Source organism: Mixophyes fleayi, chromosome 1, assembly GCF_038048845.1.
Source record: "Mixophyes fleayi isolate aMixFle1 chromosome 1, aMixFle1.hap1, whole genome shotgun sequence".
NCBI lineage: Eukaryota > Metazoa > Chordata > Amphibia > Anura > Limnodynastidae > Mixophyes > Mixophyes fleayi.
The window spans coordinates 231,276,112-231,300,703 of NC_134402.1; the positions used below are offsets into that span (position 1 = coordinate 231,276,112).

General features: G+C 40.1%; 1 protein-coding gene across 2 annotated transcripts in view; it reads left to right on the forward strand.

Annotated features, from left to right (window-relative positions):
* The first annotated feature begins 12,847 nt into the window (after nt 1-12,847).
* The window catches only part of CPAMD8 (C3 and PZP like alpha-2-macroglobulin domain containing 8), a 135,466-nt gene continuing 123,721 nt past the window's right edge, over nt 12,848-24,592 (forward strand). For both annotated transcript variants that reach the window (XM_075207118.1, XM_075207108.1), the window contains exon 1: nt 12,848-13,480. In XM_075207118.1, the coding sequence (XP_075063219.1) occupies nt 13,422-13,480 (59 nt within the window). In that variant the 5' untranslated portion in view covers nt 12,848-13,421. The remainder of the gene's footprint in view (nt 13,481-24,592) is intronic.

Consider the following 24,592-nt stretch of genomic DNA (forward strand, 5'->3'; position numbering starts at 1 on the left):
TAGCTGCAGAACCTTCTCATGGTCCCCAGCCTTGATTTCATTGGTCAATGAGACCCTAGAACATTAGGTATATGTGGATTTTCTTCCACATGTTACAGCATTTCCCTATATATTTACTATGTAAAATATTCAGCAGAACAGAGTAATACCTGTGCTGCTTGAATTGGGGAGCAAATTATTCAAAATAAGACTAGTCATCCTTCAAATGACAATAAATAGGCATTTGGTGCTCCCCAAATATAGTTACATGTGGTAAATGTGGTAGAAAACCATACTTGACTGCACAAAAAAAGTGGCGGTCTGGCATATTGACTGGTTTACTATGTGCATGTAGTATATAATCTTTTCCAAAACATTTTAATAGGCTTAAGGGTGTGACTCTAATGAGGCCTTGCAAACAGAGCACCTGCTTTGCATCCTCTTTAGGGATGGTGGGTGGTGTCAAACTTGGGAGGAAAGACCTGATTTTACCACCTGTCAATCACATTAGACCTGGAAGGAGGAGCCTATGGTTAATAAGGTTTGTGGTTCTGGTGGGTGGCGTGATCGATGCTGGCTAATCTAATAGCAGGTGGTCTATGTTAACTAAAGAAAGCAGATTGCTGTTATATTATATTACATCTGAAGGTCATCTTGAAGATACCAGTATCACAGGTGGTTTGTTTGAATAAATATGACCAAATTTATTCTAGATGGTTGAAAATCAAATAGGCTTTAGCTTCACGTGGTAATTTGATATACAGTATGTTTTCTGGGTGTGGTGTTATATTGACTTAACATAATACTCATTTCTCAGCTATGTTGAGGAGATTCAGGGTACAGGAGCCCAACATTGAAAGGCTTACTCTCTACTATGTGTGCGTATTAGAGAAAATGCTCTTAAGATTTATCTGAGATGATGTCTTGTAACTTCAAGAAGTCATAGAATTTTCTCGGTTTCATCTAACTATGCAGCTCTGAGGCAAGGGTGTTCCCTGCCTCACATTTGAAAGGAGTACCTGAAGCTCTCTTCATTATGTAACAAGGTTTATCGCCTCATATTTAATATCACAAACGTTTGCATACCTTCCTCTCTTACTCCCTGCTGCTACAGACCATACCTAACATTCCACAACATATTCAGAAACTCAATTGGCATATCCTTAATGATGTTAAATGCCAAATTGCCCTCTACTGGAAGAAACGTGGCCCTCCCTTTATTCGATAATAGTAAAAATGTGGTATGTGTACAAAATGGAGCCTATTTCCTTTATAATCTCTGGCTCTTTGGACAATTTTTCAGCCATTTGCTCTCCCTGGTTCAATCATCCAGGAGCTCCTCAACCACTAAAGTCCTGATCATTCAAAATTCAAATCTCTCCCTCCCATTCTGCTTCAATTGTCATGGCATTATTTGTTGTAGATTATACTCCAATTTCTGTTTTAAATGTACTTTTTTCAGGTTGCCTTCGTTTCTTCATAACATAAGTATTAAATGTCATCAACATATTTTTAACTCTAGATGTAAATTTGTTCACAAATGATTCAATAAATTTTGATAAATATAATAACCCCCTGTCACCATGTGTGGTAGAAGGGGGTGCATGGGTAAAGCAACCTCCTCTCCTGCGCTTTCTCCTCTGACCTGGCTAGCTTTTGGTTGTTGGCTTAAGTGACCAGATGTTGCAGTGTGGTGGTGCAGTGCTAAAGTTGTTGCAGTAAGATGGGCACCAGTCCATCTCTATATTGTAACATATAAACTATTTATGGTTTTTTTCCACCCCATTGGGTTGTACATAATAAAGTAGCTATATGCATCTATTCTGTGTGTGCATCTATGTCCTCCAGCACATTACCTTGGTGATTAACTGCTTTCACTTACAGAATATACTTCTCCTTTAACTATTCCTACACAGCACTTAAAGGGGTGACATGGTTATGATACTAGGACAGTCACATTTAATGTGGTGACTCAGTGAACATACATTCTCAATCAGCAGTGTTTTAATCACCCCTCCTCTGTGAGGGTAACATCACTCACCCAGCTCTGACACATTCTCTGGTGCACTCAGCGCAACTTCCCCCTCCTCTGTGGGGGTAACATCACTCACTTGTTTGGACTCTGACACTTCCTTGCATGTGTTCTATCAGCCTGCTTACTCCTCCTTTTTGGGGGTGACTATTCACTTGTTTAGGCTCTAACTTTTGCTAGTGTTCTCTCTCAACTGCATAATATACACAATGCTGCCTCTGCACCATGCAGAATGTCTGAGCTCTCCTTTGTCACACATCCACCATCTGAAGTAATTTCTCCCTCAAATCTGTCCCATTTCACTCATACTCTCTCTGACATTCTTTGGCAGTAAGCTACGGACCCGCTCCCCAGCTTGCTGGGAAATCCCAGGACCCCCTCTCCTATGTCCCGTGTCCCTGGCTGTCACCCTCTCACCACACAGGTACTGATCAGCTCATACCAGCCTTATGTTGTTAAGTTCCTGGTGTGTCTCCTCTGGGTCCTAGTGCCAGGGACACATATCGCCAGGAGGTGAGATTAACAATGCCAGAGGGAGGCATTACACTTATGACATATGACTCGCTGTCATTAATTGTGGTCAACTATTACCAATAGCTAATACGTACTGTTTGATACTGATGCTCATGTGTGGTATTCATTGACATATATTGTGTAACAAAGATTGGGGTTCAGACATCTTTCTTCTCATCTCCAGGGGCAAACGCAGGATTTGCAGAGGGGGGTTTCCACACCACGCCGCCAGTGGGCGTGACCAGCATGCATGGGGGCGTGGGTATAATTTTAGAAAGTGCTTGGCTGCTCTCCAACACTTCCTATCCCCATAATATACAGGGGCAATGCTGCGTGCACTACTGTTAGGTGCATGCAGCTCTCTCTTTTTGAGTAGAGCCGTGTGAAGCGGTGGCAGAGTCCAGCCACCTCAATTATACAGTGCTCCAGGCTTGGAGGGGGGATTCCAGGCACTAGGAAACTCCCCCCCCCCCCCCCCCCTCGGTTTGCCTATGATCTCCTTATAGATATCAGAATATCAGAACTTATGCTTGTGATCAATCAAATCATACTGATTGTAGCTTAACAAGCATATCGCGACAACAGATAAAATAACTGAATCAATACTCTAATGTTTTGTTAACATATTTATTCATTTTTTTGGATACTAGTGCATTTGAAATGGTGGGAGGGCAGGTAAAGGAATTGGGTTTATCTTGTGTAAATTACTTTGCACAAACTTCAATTTAAAATGTGCATAAAATAGTCATGCATATTCTACTGTGCATGCGTATGAAAAATGCGTAGGAAAATGTCCCTATGTAGACTCACACGAATCTTACACTAATTCCGCAGCGCTGTACAGAGAACTCGCTCACATCAGTTCCTGCCCCATTGGAGCTTACAATCTAAATTCCCTAACACACACACACACACACACACACACAGACTAGGGTCAATTTGTTAGCAGTCAATTAACTTACCAGTATGTTTTTGGAGTGTGGGAGAAAACCAGATCACCAGGAGGAAACCCACGCAAACACAGGGAGAACATACAAACTCTTCACAGAAAAGGCCATGATCGGGGATTGAACTCATGACCCCAGTGCTGTGAGGCAGAAGTGCTAACCACTTAGTCAATGTATGCTTACAAATGCTGAACAGGGAGGGAAGGGGCTGTACAACATAGGCTAAGTACAGTAAGGGTATTTCACGTACTATGCCGAGCACACAATGGTGGAAGCACCAGCCGATACGCCTTTGGGCTCAACTCCTGGTGCAAGATATGTGCTAATGATGATCATCAACACTGACCTTATAATTGTGTTAAAATATATAGAGAGTATATATATTTTAACACATGTAACACCCCCTATCCTCTGCTAGGGTTTGCTTACAGGTCTTTGTGAGTCCTGTCTGCAAATGGACTCTTTCCCTTGTATTCAGTTTTGCGCAGTGCCTTCCCCTTGGTCTAAGTACTGTAGGCTCTTTGTGAGGTAGTGTCCTAGAGTTAGCAACATCAGAGAGAGACCAAGGAACCCTCCGTCCCCCTACTTTGGACTACAGGCCCACAGAAAGGAAATATTATTTAAACAAATTGTTCTTTAGAAGCCACACTGGTACGTTTATTAGTGAGGAATATACCGCAAAAGGTTTTTTTTATAGTAGATTTTATATCAAAGATAGATTACTTTGGTTCAAACAAATAGTCTTTCTAACAATGATAACTATCACTAACAATATACACTAATCTCTTTCACAGCTGCTTTAGATTTGTAAACACGTAGTATACAAGTACATTTGGATGTTAAGCAGACATATATAGGTATGCAGTCTCTATACAGCGGCAGTTTTAACACAGTTCATTTCTTCTCTTTCCCAGTTTGAACAAACATTCAGTGGCAAATAGCAGAGAGCAACGTCACAGCTCCCTTTATTCCTCCATTTGAATTTAGCACTGGTAATCCCACACAGTGGCCCTTTGCAATATTACTCTCTTCTAATGAACAGTTACTTTCTTCCAGGTAATTTGACAAAGTGTGCTTTCTTGTCTGTTGTTATCCCAAAACACTAATGCAAAACACAATGTACAACCCTGCTGTGCTCTCTATTCCATTAGGTGTAAGCATAAAGTCACTTTAATAAAAGCTGGCTCCTCACCATGCAGTTATATGTCTTTCTCACAGATAGCAGATAACGCCAAAGTAAGTGCAGCTTCTCATGGTTTAAACTCCCTCTCTTTCCCCTAGCTGACTGTCCTCACCCTTGTAATAATATATCAGTCCTGCAAAAGGGTGTAAGTTAACTTTCTTCATGGCTCCCCACCACAACCCTATGTAACTAACACCTATGACTCAGTCCAATCACATAAACAATAAGAAACATTGGTACTTATCAGACTCTCTCTATCTCTTTGTTCCTCTGTTCAGATCTCTCACAGCTTATAGTATTTTCTGTTATAGCACTCTCCTCAGTCTATACAGCACTGGTCTCTCTCATCACAACTGTAGCCCTTGCTCAATTCTGTTTCCTCTCCTCTCCTCCATTATCCTTCTCTTCCAACTGCTGCTTCTCCTACAATCTCTAGCTGCCGTTTCTCAACTGTTTCTTTACCAGCTCCTCTTCCCCACTGCATGCTGCTGTTCTCTGTCTGCAGGGGAGGAAAACAAAGCGCATGTGCGGCCTGCTCAGTTTGCCAGTGCTACACACAGAAAACAGCTCCTCCTTTCCCCCAGAAAAATTAACAAGCACTAGTGCTTGTAGCCTAGGCGATAGCAACAACATCAGGGGTCCAAACAAAGTATGGTCCCCTTGAAAAAAAACTCCTACCAGCATTGGCAATGATAGCCTGGGCTGATGGCAGGACAGCAGGGAAACTCCACAGCATGGGGTCACCCTGTCATAATGACAAACTGACCTAGTTAATGCTTCACAAGGCTAAATTTCCTAAGAGAATGGAGCCTGCAAAATGAAACATGGACTCCCTCACCCTCCCAGGAAAACACAGCCCCATGTTGAAACACTAGGGATCTTCCCACACCTCTGGGCATCCAAATGGCTGCAAGAGCATGCTGTCATTTGTAGAACTAGAAGCACCAACATGCCCTGGTATGCAGGGCCCCAATGCAAGCTGTAGTCCATGTGTAAAAAACAAAAACTAGAAAATAAAAACACCAACACTGTGAAAAAAAACTTTTAAATGATTACTCCCTGAGACTTGCCTCACCTCATTAACCACTTTATTTTTCACCTAGATCCATCCATTTCTGTATTCAAGGTTTGTAGTCCAACAATTTTAAATAAATAACCCATAAGCAAGAAAACAAATGATACAATTTTACAAATGAAGAGTACTGTGTCAATGTACTTCAATGCGGCTAAACCCAAGCAGGGCTTCTAACCAATCAGAGCGACTTTTCTATACTCTAATCAGAGTGAAGCCGCTCTGTTTGGTTAGAATGATTGGCTCTATGCCTGTCATTTGCACCACAGCTCCTGGTTAATCTTTCTGGCGGGGCATGGAGTTTTCTTTAGTTTTTGTAATAAACACATTAAAATGTCAGTCATGCTCATCAAATTGATGATGTAATGACTGGCGTGTCTACAGCATGATGTGATACGCTTAAAGAGTATTTTCATGCTAAACTTACATTTAATTTAGTATGCTGAGTCACAAATAACAATGCATTTGAACCAAGTGCAATGTTAATAAATAACACTTACAGTAACACCCCCCTCTTTTCTCTCTCCCTACTCTCAATAGCGTAGCCCAGTGGTTCCCAAACTGTGCGCCTAAGCTCCCCGGGGAGCCTTGGAGATCTCACAGGGGTGCCTCGGCCAGGACCAGTGGTAAACAAGACAGGGGAATACTTGGTAATTATTTTGGCTTTTAAAAAAATTTGGAGACCCTAAGGGTGTCTTGAACTGAAAAAGTTTGGAATCCACTGGCGTAGCCTTTTGTCAGTGCCTTTACTATTAGGTTCAGTCTCCTCCCATAAACAGGGCATTTTCAGTAAAGCTTTCAATTACTTCCCTCTCCCTTTCCTTCAATATTGAACATTTGTACACACAATAACTGGTAACACATGAGAATGGCTACAAAAATATATAATAAAAAATTAATAACACGAAATGTATGTTATGTCATCAATATTCTGTATTGAAAAAAACTTTATATTGTTTTGTACAATGATATTTGTATCTGTGTTGTACCAATAAAAAATATTTTAAAAAATAAATAAATAACACAGCCTGAAAAACATACGCGTAAAAAGACGTGTTTACCAGTGAATGCAGAGCAGCATGTGGTTGTTATTTAATAACATTGCATTTGGTTCAAAATCATAGTAAACAATAGGAAATTAGCTTTTATCTGTTTGTTGCAATCTAGACAATAGGCTCATTTAGTAATCCTGCATTCATTTGCAAAATTTGCACTAAATTACAGCAACCAATCAGACACTGTTCTAATTGAACATTAACGCGAATCGCTGATTGGATGTTGTGGTTCAGTGCAAATTTTACAGCATACACAGTGCAGTTTCAGCATTTTGAATTATTTACGCTAAACTGAAAAATCTTTTTTCATTTGTGATTGTCATGAAGTGTTTTTTTTTTTATTAAATGGTTGGAGGGGTGCTTAGCAGTACTGTGGGAGATCCCTTATTGAAAATATCATAATAGTAAAATAACAGTAATATTGTTTTCTGTACATAATCCATTTCATTGTAACAGAGTGTTGTGCTCCCACTTAGCTTTCAGCTGGTTAATTTGAATTCTAGACTGAATTAAGTAATTGACTCTAAGGGGTATATTTATTAAACTGCGGGTTTGAAAAAGTGGAGATGTTGCCTATAGCAACCAATCAGAATCTAGCTGTCATGTTGTAGAATGCACTAAATAAAAGAAAGCTAGTATCTTATTGGTTGCTATAGGCAACATCTCCACTTCTCCAAACCCTCAGTTTAGTAAATCTAGCCCTAAGGGTTTTCTTTTCTCAGTAATTCAGTAATATCAATGTCTATCCAGGTAATTCAGTTTGGAAAATGTTGGTATGTGTGAATAATGGTGCAATGCATTTTTGGTTTTCGGATAAATTTACTTTTCTGTATTTTGTTTAAAACAAAACCAGAGCAAAAAGTATGTGAATACTAATTAAAGTAAATAAATGGAAATATTGCAGTTCTGGTGCAGATAATAGCACAATGTATCGTACCCATCAGAGACTATGTTAACAGACCTGCTGTGAAGTAAAATCTTTGGTATGTACTGAACCAACAGTGTTGAAATCAACAGTGCCTCAAGCACACAACTGTTTTACATGTGTACGTGTATTTGGGAATATATAAATATATATATATATATTTATATATATATATATATATATATATATATATATATATATATATGTACACGTATATGTATATACAAGTTAACCCGTGCATGATACTCATGAATTCTAGTCAAATCAAGCTGCTTAAGGTGTTAAAAAGGTTCTTGTCATGCATTTGGCCCTAGCCCAGGCCTCCTCAGGGGAAGAGCGTTACTTACCGACGTAAGCGCCCTTTTTTAACGTGGTTTTGTCCACATGTCACCACCTCATCATTCTTCTCCATCACCTCATCCTTCATCTTCATCGCCACATCCTTAATCTCCATCGTCTTACTGTTCTAAAACCTCTCGATACACAACGTTTCTGCTAAACACCTTATCGCTGTGCTCAATCAGTCTTCCTTGAAGGGCAGTATTCATAACCTGCACTTTCACATCACTGCTTCTCCGTACTCGTGAAAATGCGACATACAATTGTCCATGACCAAACACAGGCTCTGGTAAATAAATACCCACACGGTCAAGAGTTTGAGCCCTCAACTGGTAAATTTAGCCTTTACTACCCCTCCCACGGGGAGGAAGGGGGGATGATGGAAGTTAACTGACTTCACTATTATCATTTTTTTGTCAAATAATGTCAGAATACCAAATTTCAGGTCAATTGGATGAGCCCTTTCTGATAAAATAGTTTTTTCCACACACACACACACACACACACTAACACACGCCGCTAGGCTTATATATATTAGATATACATATACACACACACACATATATATATATATATATATATATATATATATATATATATGTGTGTACACATATCTACTATATAAAAGCCTAGTGGCGTGTGTCTGTGTGTGAAAAAAAACAAAAAAAACAAGCTGCAGCGCGACCTGCTGGGCGAAGTTATACACTGACCTACTAAATTCTTAGTGTGTGTGGACAAAAAAACTCAGAAAGGGCTGAAATTTGCTGCAGCGCCACCTGCTGGGTGGAGTTATACACTGACATACTAAATTCTTAGTGTGTGTGTGTGTGTGGAAAAAAAACTCAGAAAGGGCTGAAATTTGCTGCAGCGCCACCTGCTGGGCGGAGTTATACACTGACATACTAAATTCTTAGTGTGTGTGGGAAAAAAAACTCAGAAAGGGCTGAAATTTGGTATACTAAGATGTTTTTAATTTGTTAATTGTTAAAAGTGTTTATAAAGATATTAAAAAAAAATATATATATTTTTTGAAGGAGAAGTGACAGTTGGAAGTGGTTTGTGGTTGCCGGGGGTGACAATGGGGAGTGGTTGGTGGTTGCCAGGGGTGACAGAGCGAGAGGAGTGTGATACTCAGGACCGCTGAGAGAGATCCCTGTGCCTGGATAGACATCTGGATAGATGTGGCGATAAAGATGAAGGATGAGGTGATGGAGAAAAATGATGAGGTGGTGACATGTAGACAAATCCACGTTAAAAAAGGGCGCTTGCGTCGGGAAGTAACGCTCTTCCCCTGAGGAGGCCTGGCCTAGCCCCAAATGCATGACAAGAACCTTTTTAACACCTTAAATAGCTTGATTTGACTAGAATGCATGAGTATCATGCCCGGGTTAAGTTGTATATGTATGTATATATATATATATATATATATATATATATATATATATATATATATATATATATATATATATATATATATATATATATATATATATGAGATGCTCACTGACGCCCGTGAACTGGTTTTGGTTTTGGATTAGCTTTGTGTTTTGGTTTTGACTTTGGTTTTGGCAAAACCGCCCTCGTGTGTTTTGGTTTTGGAACTGTATTTTTAGAAAAAATCCTAACATATGCTAAAATCACATAATTTTGCTCTTTTTTGTTCCTACATTATTATTAACCTAAATAACACTAATTTCAAGTCATTTGCAGTCAATTTTGACCATCTCACAGGTTTCATACACTTTTGGACAAATACTGCAGTGACCTGGCTGGATTCTAAGCGACAGATCAATGACTCAAACACACGGCAGTTCCTAGCACATCTAGGACACATTGGCACACAGCAGTGGCAAGAAAAAAAATGGTGCAAGATGAAATTATCCCTGGGCCCGCCGTTCCTTCCGCCCACCGTTATGTTGGATCTTCAAAAGGAATCCAAAACTCACAAGATCCGAGATCCAACGACGTAACGATGACGTTTTGCCTTGTTTTCAATTATGAAAAAGCGCGAAAGTACCGGCTCGGTACTCGGATCTGCTACGTTCGGGTATGATCAGTTCACAGGGTACCGAGCCTGAGCATCTCTAATATATATATATATATATATATATATAAAGTTTGTTGAATATCTTCCACTGCTCTCAAGGTAAAGATGCCAAATTTTACATAGTTATTTAGTAACCTATTAGACCACATAGCATCAAAGTGACAGAGTGAAAAATTTTGAAAACATAATTTTCTGGTTGTAATTGTTTGACTGCTGGAAGGAAACCTTGCAACAACATGACATAATGTATCAAGTGCAGAGAAGAAAATCATGTAACGTAGGAGCACTCTATGATAATGGAGTAATTTAAAACTTACATTTTATTAGTTTTATTAAAATAGTAATGAGTCCCAATATAGTGCCTGTGACACCAGTTGCGAAATAAAAAACAAAAAAATAATGAAATAAACAAAAATATAAATTTTAAAATGGCAGAAAACACCGCCAAGCCTCGCAGTGTAATTAGACAGCCAATAAGTCTTAAATAAGATCTATAATAAATGACAAAATATTTAGTAGCTGTCTATGAATCCATAAGTATAAAGGACCATTGAAATTTTTTGTCCTAAACGGGAGATGTCATGAATATATAATAAGTCATCATTAACGGAGTAATGGTAATATAGACAAAGTTGTTCCCTTATTGTAATGGAATAGTTATTATAGGGATCTATATCAAAATAATAAACCCTTCATATTCCATAATCACGTAACCTCCGTTTAATAGGCATTTCGCTCACTCGCTTTAACCAGGCAACTCGCTTTTGCCTGGTTAAAGCGAGTGAGCGAAACGCACGTTGGCGTTCGCCTCGCAGTGTTATGTTAATCGATTAATTATCAAATATTTGTTATTTCGGGAGGGGACTTATCTCTGGCGTGTGTGTGAATGCTTTGAATGAGAGCCCATAACAAGTAATAGAGGGACTCTTAGATTAGTCTACATGATAACCATAGCAAACAGTTAGGGCACAATTAGCTTGACTGACTGCTTTGACTGAATGCTCAGACGTGAGCCTCCATAATAGAGGGACACATAAATCAGTCCTATTTCAATCTCAATTATAGCTAACAGTTAGGGCAGGATTTAGCCTGACTAATGCTTCAATAACAATCATAATGAAATATATGATTTTAGATGTTGAAAACAACATCTTATAGTGTGGTAATCTGTGGCTTATACATATTGCGTTGCCAATAAATATGAGATAATATATCTACTCATACAGCACTCCTAAGTCTGATATGTAGAGATAAGACTGCCATTGCCAGAGTTTATGTCCTATTAAACGGAGGTTACGTGATTATGGAATATGAAGGGTTTATTATTTTGATATAGATCCCTATAATAACTATTCCATTACAATAAGGGAACAACTTTGTCTATATTACCATTACTCCGTTAATGATGACTTATTATATATTCATGACATCTCCCGTTTAGGACAAAAAATTTCAATGGTCCTTTATACTTATGGATTCATAGACAGCTACTAAATATTTTGTCATTTATTATAGATCATATTTAAGACTTATTGGCTGTCTAATTACACTGCGAGGCTTGGCGGTGTTTTCTACCATTTTAAAATTTATATTTTTGTTTATTTCATTATTTTTTTGTTTTTTATTTCGCAACTGGTGTCACAGGCACTATATTGGGACTCATTACTATTTTAATAAAACTAATAAAATGTAAGATTTAAATTACTCCATTATCATAGAGTGCCCCTACGTTACATGATTTTCTTCTCTGCACTTGATAATTTATGAACTAATAATACATGTGTAGGGTGCACCAACTCAGTCAAAAGATAATCATATTATATGAGTGAAGATGGTCTGAGTGTTTGATTCCCTAGTGCGTTGGGAATTCAATTCTCTTGAACATGACATAATGACAACATGACAAAGCAACAAATCTTATTTTCTAAATAGCATTTTTGGTCTATCTACCAAATAATTTGCAAATATATAAAAACTGACCATGCTAGTATATATCAGGTTATTTTATCATTTAATATTCACTTAAGGGTTCATTTGTTTTAGCTGGTCTGTCACTTCCAGCATCAACACTGTTTGCCACTTGTTTAAATGTTTCAAGCAATTGTATTAAATTTACCTAAACATTTTGGATGTCAATTATATGTAGTTGTGGCACATCCTTCAAAACTTATTGTGGCTATTAACAAAATGTTTGCTAAACCACAGATAAAGTAACGCAACTAGCATACTTTGGTGAGCTTTCATACTATCTACAATATGGTTCTTTAGACAATAATTACACAAATGTACAATTCTCTTTAAATTACATATCACGTATTATCTAATAACTTTTTTTATGTTGAAATATGAAGAAATTGTTTATTTATTTTTTATTTAATATAACATTATTTCTTAATGTAATACTCTAGTGCTTTGCAACCTGCTCACTCTTTACTTTATCTCAGTGGGTTTGCACATTGATCAATTTCTCCCTGTACTCCTAACTACACTATCTGTAGACCCTGGTAGATAGGAATACCAGGGGGATAAAGGCAAATTCCCCTATGGGCTGTTTTAATATCCTTCTCTCCCCCCATTCTACCACTTCCAGCTTAAGGTCATTCAGTGAGTTAGCAGTAGGGGAGGAGGGAAAAAGGGAGTCTGCCATATATCTTGTTTTAAAGGGTCTGTTGCTAGTGATTTATAGGGCCAAGCCCCCTCCCTCTCTTCCCTCCTTGAATGCCCAGCCCTCCACAGTTGGGGCTTGGCTGGTGAAACTTACACTCCCTTTAGACTGCCTAGGTAGAGAGCTCTCACCGCTCTAAAACCTATTTATACTATACTACACCATCCTGCTTACTTTGGAGTAGTTTGAGGAATGCTAGAATAGAATGGAGAGTTGGATACAGTTAGAAGCGAGGAAGTACTAGGCAGTGAAAGTAAGGTAGGGAATATACTAGTAAACAAAGGGGGGAGGAAAAATATAGGACATACTATATGTAGAGAGCAATAGTAGAGAATAGGACAATAGTTGATTTCAGTGAAGTGATAGAAAAGGCACAGACAAACTCAATAAAGCAGATAAATTCAGTGCATGTTCAAGATATCTTTTAGAAGAGGAACAAGGAATATTTACTGTTACAAGCAGTGCAGAAGAACAAGTCAGAACAAGGGTTAAATCCTTCACAAACTGAGAAGGGGGGGGGGGAGAGCAGAGCACACACTGCTACTTCCACCCCCAGGGCACACTCCCCCCTCCTGTGCTGTGTGCTTGGAAAGGAAGACAGATACCCCTGTAGGGGCACTGGGTAAAGTCCTGTGTGTGGATTGAACTGTGCTTGTTGCTGAATATGTCTCTCCTGTGGATTTTGGGGATCCTTTGCAGCTGCAGTAGAGCGCAGAATAATCCGTAAGTCCTCCAAAAAATATTTGTTATTTCTATTTTCTTGTGCTTGTCTGTGATGTATTTGCCTTTAAAACCTCTGAGAAGGCAACACTGCATGTGGTAGCACAAAGCATTCTGTGATGACATGAAAATACAAAGTGATTGAACAATAACATAAGTACATTCAGTGATAGGATGAATTAACATATTCATATCAGTATCATAACAATCTTATCACATGCTCGATGATGAAATGGTTTGTAGAAAGACAATTATTTTGATCTGTGTACTAGCTAGGAAAATGCAAATTAACATTTTGTCAAGATTCACTAACATGGAGAAAATGTAAGAATACACAAATCCATCTAGCATTTACATCCATTGATCATCTATACATATATCTGTATAGATGTATTTATACATAAAGATGATAATAATTAGTAATGCCACAACATTTCAGCACAAAAATATTTGGCCTGTAAAACTTACCCTAGCTTTGTGACATCCAGAGGCTTTTATAAGGTAACTTATGAAAAGTGAAATGGGAATTGAATGAGAATTGTTTGACAATGTTGAATAACATGAGTTTTATCAATGCAGAGCAATTTATCAACACGCTGGTGGACAAGACACTGATTAAATTGAGAGAATTATGTATAGAAATGAGCTGCCACTGATCTATAACATGTATACATCTAAAACATTTACCACTAGCGAGCTTTTCTAGAGATATCACACAGAGATGTGATCTGCAGAAAAATGTAATAATATACAGAGATGAATAACATCACACAGTGATATGACATTCAGATGCTATAGCATTGCAATGTAATTGGCACAATGGTGTATGGTGAGATAGAACAACATGTACTGTACAGAGACTATATCGTTTTATTTGAAGCAGCAAGAGGTGTAATACATACAATATACACGTGGTAAAACACAGCAGAGGATTGAACCATACAAGCATCTGTTTGTGCTCCCGCTATAGCTGATACTTGTCAGCCAATAACAAGTGCCAACTTTGTATTAGAACTTGATTCATTTATTAATTTTAAAATGGCCCGCTCCTGTTTTACCACTTACTTTCTAACTCCAACTGGGTTGTAATAAACAAGTTATCTTTAAAAAACACAAAATATTTGAATATCAAATCATTCAGCCCAAGGTATGGCAATATAAAATTATCTGGAATAAAATAGGAGCCGGCCATTTTACATAGTAAGAAATTGATTGTGGTCAAAGGTGTGAATATAATAAAAGTTTTCACATACTTACTTACTGTCTCTTATTTTAACCTGATATAATTGTCTCTTTTTATTATCAGATTTTCACTTTATAAAGATCAGTATTTATAAACTTCTACTACATTTTCTCCATCTTCACACCCTCTACACCCTGTGTATTGATACATATATGATCCTATCAGGTATCTGTAACTATGTGTAGTAAGTTGTACTTAAAGTTTGCCTAAATGTATGTTTTGTACATATGAAGTTTTCTTTCTTCAGTCATTTTTGTTTGCTATCCGGTATCTGAGTATCATCAAGTTTGGCACTAGAGTTGAATTAAGGACACACACTATTAAATATATCTGAGTGATGCATACTGCTTTGTTTTTAATCAGTGATGCTATTTAACAATGGTTTATGCTGTTATTTAGTCCTTCCTCTAGTCATTGCTTCTTACACTGCTGAGTACTTAACATTTTGTTCACAAGCTTCTGCTTACTACTAAGTTTTAAGTTTTGTGTTGCCAGAAACTTCCACACAACAGGGTGCTCCCATTTTAATTAACCCTGTTGAGTGAGCACAGCTATTAGATTGACACTACTATTCCTAAGGGCTCACAGCACCATAATGAGATGCTAGAATAATTCAAATCAGTTCAAATTTGATGTAATTTTGCATTCACAGCTTAAAAAGGATTTATATAATGTAGGGATGAGCGCGCTCGGATTTCTGAAATCCGAGCCCACCCGAACGTTGCGGATCCGAGTCGGATCCGAGACAGATCCGGGTATTGGCGCCAAATTCAAAAGTGAAACTGAGGCTCTGACTCATAATCCCGTTGTCGGATCTCGCGATACTCGGATCCTATAAATTCCCCGCTAGTCGCCGCCATCTTCACTCGGGCATTGATCAGGGTAGAGGGAGGGTGTGTTAGGTGGTCCTCTGTGCTGTTTAGTTCTGTGCTGTTTAGTTCTGTGCTGTTTAGTTCTGTGCTGTTTAGTGCTGTGCTGTGCTGTGCTGTTTAGTGCTGTGCTGTGCTGTGCTGTGCTGTGCTGTGCTGTGTTCTGCAGTATCAGTCCAGTGGTGCTGTGTGCTGTGCTCTGTCCTTCTGAGGTCAGTGGTGCTGCTGGGTCCTGTGCTGTGTCCTGTTCAGTCCAGTGGTGCTGTGTCCTGTGCTCTGTGCTTCTAAGGGCATAGTTATTTCCCCAATATTCCCCTGTGTTTAAAAAAATAAAAAAAAGTTTTTTTAAAAAATACCAAAAACTACTTTAATATTTTTTAATTACCACAAAATTTTCACAACCAATCCTGCAGTATAAGCCCATTGGTACTGCAATATTACCAAGTTCACACATTCAGCAGTAAAAGTCCAGTGGTACTGCAATATTACAAAGTTTACACATTCTGCAGTATCAGTCCAGTGGTGCTGTGTCCTGTGCTCTGTCCTGCTGAGTTCCGTAGTGCTGCTGGGTCCTGTGCCGTGTCCTGTTCAGTCCAGTGGTGCTGTGTCCTGTGCTCTGTGCTTCTAAGGGCATAGTTATTTCCCCATTATTCCCAAGTTTTTAAAAAATAAAAAAAAAGTAAAAAATAATAAAAAATTTAAAAAAAAAAAAATATATAATAATTATAACCAAATTTGCAAAACCAATCCAGCATTATAAGTCCATTGGTACTGCAATATTACCAAGTTCACACATTCTGCAGTATCAGTCCAGTGGTGCTGTGTCCTGTGCTCTGTCCTGCTGAGTTCCGTAGTGCTGCTGGGTCCTGTGCCGTGTCCTGTTCAGTCCAGTGGTGCTGTGTCCTGTGCTCTGTGCTTCTAAGGGCATAGTTATTTCCCCACTATTCCCAAGTTTTTTAAAAATAAAAAAAAAGTAAAAAAAAAAAAATAATAAAAAAAAAATAAAATATATAATAATTATAACCAAATTTGCAAAACCAATCCAGCAGTATAAGTCCATTGGTACTGCAATATTACCAAGTTCACACATTCTGCAGTATCTTGTGCTACATATAATGGAGACCAAAAATTTGGAGGATAAAGTAGGGAAAGATCAAGACCCACTTCCTCCTAATGCTGAAGCTGCTGCCACTAGTCATGACATAGACGATGAAATGCCATCAACGTCGTCTTCCAAGCCCGATGCCCAATCTCGTAGTACCGGGCATGTAAAATCCAAAAAGCCCAAGTTAAGAAAAAGTAGCAAAAAGAGAAACTTAAAATCATCTGAGGAGAAACGTAAAGTTGCCAATATGCCATTTACGACACGGAGTGGCAAGGAACGGCTTAGGCCCTGGCCCGTGTTCATGACTAGTGGTTCAGCTTCACCCACGGATCTTAGCCCTCCTCCTCCTCCCCCCCCCTACAAAAAATTGAAGAGAGTTATGCTGTCAGCAACAAAACAGCAAACAACTCTGCCTTCTAAAGAGAAATTATCACAAATCCCCAAGGCGAGTCCAAGGGTGTTGGTGGTTGTCAAGCCTGACCTTCCCATCACTGTACGGGAAGAGGTGGCTCGGGAGGAGGCTATTGATGATGTAGCTGGCGCTGTGGAGGAACTTGATGATGAGGATGGTGATGTGGTTATTGTAAATGAGGCACCAGGGGGGGAAACAGCTGATGTCCATGGGATGAAAAAGCCCATCGTCATGCCTGGTCAGAAGACCAAAAAATGCACCTCTTCGGTCTGGAGTTATTTTTATCCAAATCCAGACAACCAATGTATGGCAATATGTAGCTTATGTAAAGCTCAAATAAGCAGGGGTAAGGATCTTGCCCACCTAGGAACATCCTCCCTTATACGTCACCTGAATAACCTTCATAGTTCAGTGGTTAGTTCAGGAACTGGGGCTAGGACCCTCATCGGTACAGGGACACCTAAATCCCGTGGTCCAGTTGGATACACACCAGCAACACCCTCCTCGTCAACTTCCTCCACAATCTCCATCAGATTCAGTCCTGCAGCCCAAGTCACCAGCCAGACTGAGTCCTCCTCAATACGGGATTCATCCGAGGAATCCTGCAGCGGTACGCCTACTACTGCCACTGCTGCTGTTGCTGCTGTTAGTCGGTCATCTTCCCAGAGGGGAAGTCGTAAGACCGCTAAGTCTTTCACCAAACAATTGACCGTCCAACAGTCGTTTGCCATGACCACCAAATACGATAGTAGTCACCCTATTGCAAAGCGTATAACTGCGGCTGTAACTGCAATGTTGGTGTTAGACGTGCGCCCGGTGTCCGCCATCAGTGGAGTGGGATTTAGAGGGTTGATGGAGGTATTGTGTCCCCGGTACCAAATCCCCTCGAGATTCCACTTCACTAGGCAGGCGATACCAAAAATGTACAGAGAAGTACGATCAAGTGTCCTCAGTGCTTTTAAAAATGCGGTTGTACCCACTGTCCACTTAACCACGGACATGTGGACAAGTGGTTCTGGGCAAACGAAGGACTATATGACTGTGACAGCCCACTGGGTAGATGCATCCCCTTCCGCAGCAACAGCAACAGCTGCATCAGTAGCAGCATCTACAAAATGGCTGCTCATGCAAAGGCAGGCAACATTGTGCATTACAGGCTTTAATAAGAGGCACAACGCTGACAACATATTAGAGAAAATGAGGGAAATTATCTCCCAGTGGCTTACCCCACTTAGACTCTCATGGGGATTTGTGGTGTCAGACAATGCCAGTAACATTGTGCGGGCATTAAATATGGGCAATTTCCAGCACGTCCCATGTTTTGCCCACACCATTAATTTGGTGGTGCAGCATTACCTCAAGAGTGACAGGGGTGTGCAGGAGATGCTTGCGGTGGCCCACAAAATTGCTGGACACTTTTGGCATTCAGCCAGTGCCTACCGCAGACTAGAGGCACATCAAAAAAGCTTGAACCTGCCCTGCCATCACCTCAAACAAGAGGTTGTGACGCGCTGGAACTCCACCCTCTATATGCTGCAGAGGATGGAGGAGCAGCAAAAGGCCATTCAGGCCTACACAGCCACCTACGACATAGGCAAAGGAGTGGGGATGCGCCTGAGTCAAGCGCAGTGGAGACTGATTTCCGTGTTGTGCAAGGTTCTGCAGCCATTTGAACTTGCCACACGAGAAGTCAGTTCCGACACTGCCAGCTTGAGTCAGGTCATTCCCCTGATCAGGCTGTTGCAGAAGCAGCTGGAGAAAGTGAGGGAGGAGCTGGTAAGCCATTGCGATTACAGCAAGCATGTAGCTCTTGTGGATGTAGCCCTTCGTACGCTTTGCCAGGATCCGAGGGTGGTCACTCTTTTAAAGTCAGAGGAATACATTCTGGCCACCGTGCTCGATCCTCGGTTTAAAGCGTATGTTGTGTCTCTGTTTCCGGCGGACACAAATCTACAGCGGTGCAAAGACCTGCTGGTCAGGAGATTGTCCTCTGAAGAGGACCGTGACATGCCAACAGCTCCACCCTCATTTTCTTCCACATCTATGGCTGCGAGGAAAAAGCTCAGTTTTCCCAAAAGAGGCACTGGCGGGGATGCTGATAACATCTGGTCCGGACTGAAGGACCTGCCAACCATTGCAGACATGTCTACTCTCGCTGCATTGGATGCTGTGACAATAGAAAAAATTGTGGATGATTACTTTGCTGACACCATCCAAGTAGACATGTCAGACAGTCCATATTGTTACTGGCAGGAAAAAAAGGCAGTTTGGAAGCCCCTGTACAAACTGGCTCTATTTTACCTGAGTTGTCCCCCCTCCAGTGTGTACTCGGAAAGAGTTTTTAGTGCAGCGGGGAACCTGGTCAGTGAGCGGCGAAGGAGGTTGCTTCCTCACAACGTTGAAAAAATGATGTTTATAAAAATGAATAATCAATTCCTCAATGAAGTACAGCACTGCCCTCCAGATACTACAGAGGGACCTGTGGTTGTGGAGTCCAGCGGGGACGAATTGATAATGTGTGATGAGGAGGAAGTACACACTGTAGGGGGAGAGGAATCAGAGGTTGAGGATGAGGACGACATCTTGCCTCAGTAGAGCCTGTTTAGTCTGTACAGGGAGAGATGAATAGCTTTTTTGGTGTGGGGGCCCAAACAAACCAATCATTTCAGTCAAAGTTGTTTGGTAGGCCCTGTCGCTGAAATGATTGGTTTGTTAAAGTGTGCATGTCCTATTTCAACAACAGACCTCTCAACTGCAGCTCATCCCTCCTCTGCGGGGATAATGTCTCCTGTGCTCTGACACGTCACTCTGTGTACTCTCAGCCTCAGGATCTGACACTACAGCTACCATGCCTCTTGTAGCAGCCCTCACTCCAGGGCCTCTTCCATGTGCAGTGTCCCCCTCTCTCTTGGGTTCACTATAGTGGCATGGAGTTCTCCCCCTCATCCAGGGCACACATTCCTTGCCCTGGCTCAGTCACCACGCTCAGACTTCCAGGCAATGCTGGGGGAGCCTGGGAGCTTCCACCCCAGGTCCCCAGCTACAACTCTCCTCTCCTGTGTCTTCTCTCTCTTTCTGACACTTTAAAGATCGTGCCTTTAAATGAAAAAGTCAGTCTTCATTGCACGACTATGTGCAAGTGCAACAGGGACATTTTTTTGGGTTTACAAAGTCAAACAATAACACTACGACCCTGTCTGTCTGGGGTCTGTCAATGACGAATTGTCTGGAGCATGTTTTGAGGAGGTATTGTGGCCCCGGTATCAAATTGGGTACCGGGGCCACCCCACTATGCAGTCCAGATACTTGTTTGGTGGAATTCCGACACGTGGAGGGTTTTTTAATTATATTGTGGCCTCGGTACCAAATTGTGTACCGGGGCCACCACACTACGCAGTCAAGATACTTGTTTGGTGGAATTCAGACCAGTTGAGGGTTTTATTATTATATTGTGTGGACCACTCTATCTATACCACACTACAACTCTATACCACTCTATTTCCTACTTTAATTCTATTTAATTCTATTTCCTACTTTAATTCTATTACTAATTAATTACCATAAAGAGGAACAAAAAAAACCAATTTTACCAAAAGTATAATATGACTTAGACTTACAAACACTACACTTGAAAGATCGTGCCTTTAAATGAAAAAGTAAGTCTTCATTGCACGACTATGTGCAACAGGGACAGTTTTTTTCTTTACAAAGTCAACTAATAACACTTGGACCCTGTCTGTCTTTAACATACTTGATGGGATCTCAATGACGAATTGTCTGTAGCATGTTTGGAGGAGGTATTGTGGCCCCGGTATCAAGTTGGGTATCGGGGCCACCCCACTACGCAGTCCAGATACTTGTTTGGTGGAATTCTGACACGTGGAGGGTGTATTTATTTTATTGTGGCCCCGGTATCAAATTGGGTACCGGGGCCACCCCACTACGCAGTCCAGATACTTGTTTGGTGGAATTCTGACACGTGGAGGGTGTATTTATTTTATTGTGGCCCCGGTATCAAATTGGGTACCGGGGCCACCCCACTACGCAGTCCAGATACTTGTTTGGTGGAATTCTGACACGTGGAGGGTTTTTTAATTATATTGTGGCCTCGGTACCAAATTGTGTACCGGGGCCACCACACTACGCAGTCAAGATAGATAGATGCGTATCATAGATAAAGTACATTCAGTGGTGTGGGGCAAATTGAAAAATATTCAAAATGCACTGACATTATCAAAAACAAGAGGTTGTCACACGCTAAAACTCCAACATGTATATGATGGAGAGGATGGAGGAGCAGCCGTATGTGTAGTGTAATGCAGACCTGTTGAAGGTTTTTTATATATTTTATTGTGGTGCCCAGTGCCCACTCCTCTAGGCAGTCCAGGTACATTTATTGGTGCGATTCATAAAAGTTCAGGGTTTTTAATATATTGTGGTGACCCACTCCTCTACGCAGTCCAGGTACATTTATTGGTGCGAATCATAAAAGTTCAGGGTTTTTAATATATCTTGTGGTGACCCACTCCTCTACGCAGTCCAGGTACATTTATTGGTGCGATTCATAAAAGTTCAGGGTTTTTAATATATTGTGGTGACCCACTCCTCTACGCAGTCCAGGTACATTTATTGGTGCGAATCAAACAAGTTGATGGTTTTCTTATTATATATATTGTGGTGACCCACTCCTCTACGCAGTCCAGGTACATTTATTGGTGCGATTCATAAAAGTTCAGGGTTTTTAATATATTGTGGTGACCCACTCCTCTACGCAGTCCAGGTACAATTATTGGTACGAATCATAAAAGTTCAGGGTTTTTAAGATATTGTGGTGACCCACTCCTCTACGCAGTCCAGGTACAATTATTGGTGCGAATCATAAAAGTTCAGGGTTTTTAATATATTGTGGTGACCCACTCCTCTACGCAGTCCAGGTACATTTATTGGTGCGAATCATAAAAGTTCAGGGTTTTTAATATATCTTGTGGTGACCCACTCCTCTACGCAGTCCAGGTACATTTATTGGTGCGATTCATAAAAGTTCAGGGTTTTTAATATATTGTGGTGACCCACTCCTCTACGCAGTCCAGGTACATTTATTGGTGCGAATCAAACAAGTTGATGGTTTTCTTATTATATATCTTGTGGTGACCCACTCCTCTACGCAGTCCAGGTACATTTATTGGTGCGATTCATAAAAGTTCAGGGTTTTTAATATATTGTGGTGACCCACTCCTCTACGCAGTCCAGGTACATTTATTGGTGCGAATCAAACAAGTTGGTGGTTTTCTTATTATATATATTGTGGTGACCCACTCCTCTACGCAGTCCAGGTACATTTATTGGTGCGATTCATAAAAGTTCAGGGTTTTTAATATATTGTGGTGACCCACTCCTCTACGCAGTCCAGGTACAATTATTGGTGCGAATCATAAAAGTTCAGGGTTTTTAAGATATTGTGGTGACCCACTCCTCTACGCAGTCCAGGTACAATTATTGGTGCGAATCATAAAAGTTCAGGGTTTTTAAGATATTGTGGTGACCCACTCCTCTACGCAGTCCAGGTACAATTATTGGTGCGAATCATAAAAGTTCAGGGTTTTTAATATATTGTGGTGACCCACTCCTCTACGCAGTCCAGGTACAATTATTGGTGCGAATCATAAAAGTTCAGGGTTTTTAATATATTGTGGTGACCCACTCCTCTACGCAGTCCAGGTACAATTATTGGTGCGAATCATAAAAGTTCAAGGTTTTTAATATATTGTGGTGACCCACTCCTCTACGCAGTCCAGGTACAATTATTGGTGCGAATCATAAAAGTTCAGGGTTTTTAATATATATTGTGGTGACCCACTCCTCTACGCAGTCCAGAAAGATACCTTTTTGCAACGTTTTGGACTAATAACTATATTGTGAGGTGTTCAGAATACACTGTAAATTAGTGGAAATGCTTGTTATTGAATGTTATTGAGGTTAATAATAGCCTAGGAGTGAAAATAAGCCCAAAAACTTGATTTTTAAACTTTTTATGTTTTTTTCAAAAAAAATCCGAATCCAATACCTTAAATCCGAACCGAGACCTTTCGTCAAGTGTTTTGCGAGACAAATCCGAACCTCAAAAATAACGAAAATCCGGATCCAAAACACGAGACCTCAAAAGTCGCCGGTGCACATCCCTAATATAATGTTGCCTGTTTGAGCCTAAATGGCTGCATTTTATGGTATTTTTATGCTTGAGTTTAAAGTTCATCATTTATAAAGTAATCCATTAAAAATACAATACAGTGTATTAAACTCTAACATGTTCAAACCAGAAGAAACTTAATTGAACCCACTTGCCTTGCTTTTTGCTCCAAATTCGTGTGAATTTTCAAAGTTGAGAGTTGATTCAACAAGTTGGTTTGAGAACCATTTTTATTATAAATTTATCATCTCTACTATTATCCAAACTGTCTTGTGAAGATGATAGGGTCTACGGTACTGAAGCTAGGGATATGGAAAGGTTTGTAGAGACACAGGTAAACAAAGGAAGTAGTGTTTTGTTTGCTGTACTTTATATATATATATATATTTATATAAGTGTATATATATATATATATATATGTCTTTAGACAGTGGTCAAAGTGGTATGCCATACCGCCACTTCTCCTACTGCCATCACTGCAAAACTATCAAATTCCGTTCATTTAAATTTACCATACGACCACTTCTAAATTTCTATACCACTTTCTATACTACCACTTTATTCCCACTTCGATCACCGACTATGGATATAAATACATGTTTCCAAATCTTTATGCTCTACTTGTGTGGATATAGAATTGTCATAACAATTGCGACAATATTGCATGTAACTTAGCATATTATGAAGAATAGTTTTAACGGTGTTTAGGAAAAGGTATTTGTAGTGGGCTCCAGCTGCAAATGACCCTCCCCCATTCAGGAATTGCCATGGTTGAAGGGTACTTTCATTTATGCTTTAACTATACTTAATTAACTTTGCATGTTAGCTATGATGTGCAGTATTCCGTCACTTAAGTCTGCATTGTATGAAGAGCTCAGTGACTTTCAGCATGTCACTGTCATAGGATGCCACCTTTCAAACAAGTCAGTTCATAAAATTTCTGTCTGGCTAGAGCTGCCCAATAAACTGTAAGTGTCGTTATTGTAAAATGGTAAAATCTAGGAGCAACAATAGCTCATCCGTGAAGTGTTAGGCCGCACAAGCTCACAGAATAGGCGAAGTGCCTAAAAATAGTCTGTCCTCTGTTGAAACACTCAATACTAAGTACCAAACTGCCTCTGGAATCAGTGTCAACACAAGAACTGTTCGTCAGGAACTTCAGGGATAACGTTTCCGTGGCTGAGCAGCCACATACAAGCCTCAGATCATCATGCGTAATGCCAAAAGCTGAATGGAGTGGTATAAAGCACACTGCCATTGGACTCTGGACAAGACAAATTCGTTCTCTGTAGTGATGAA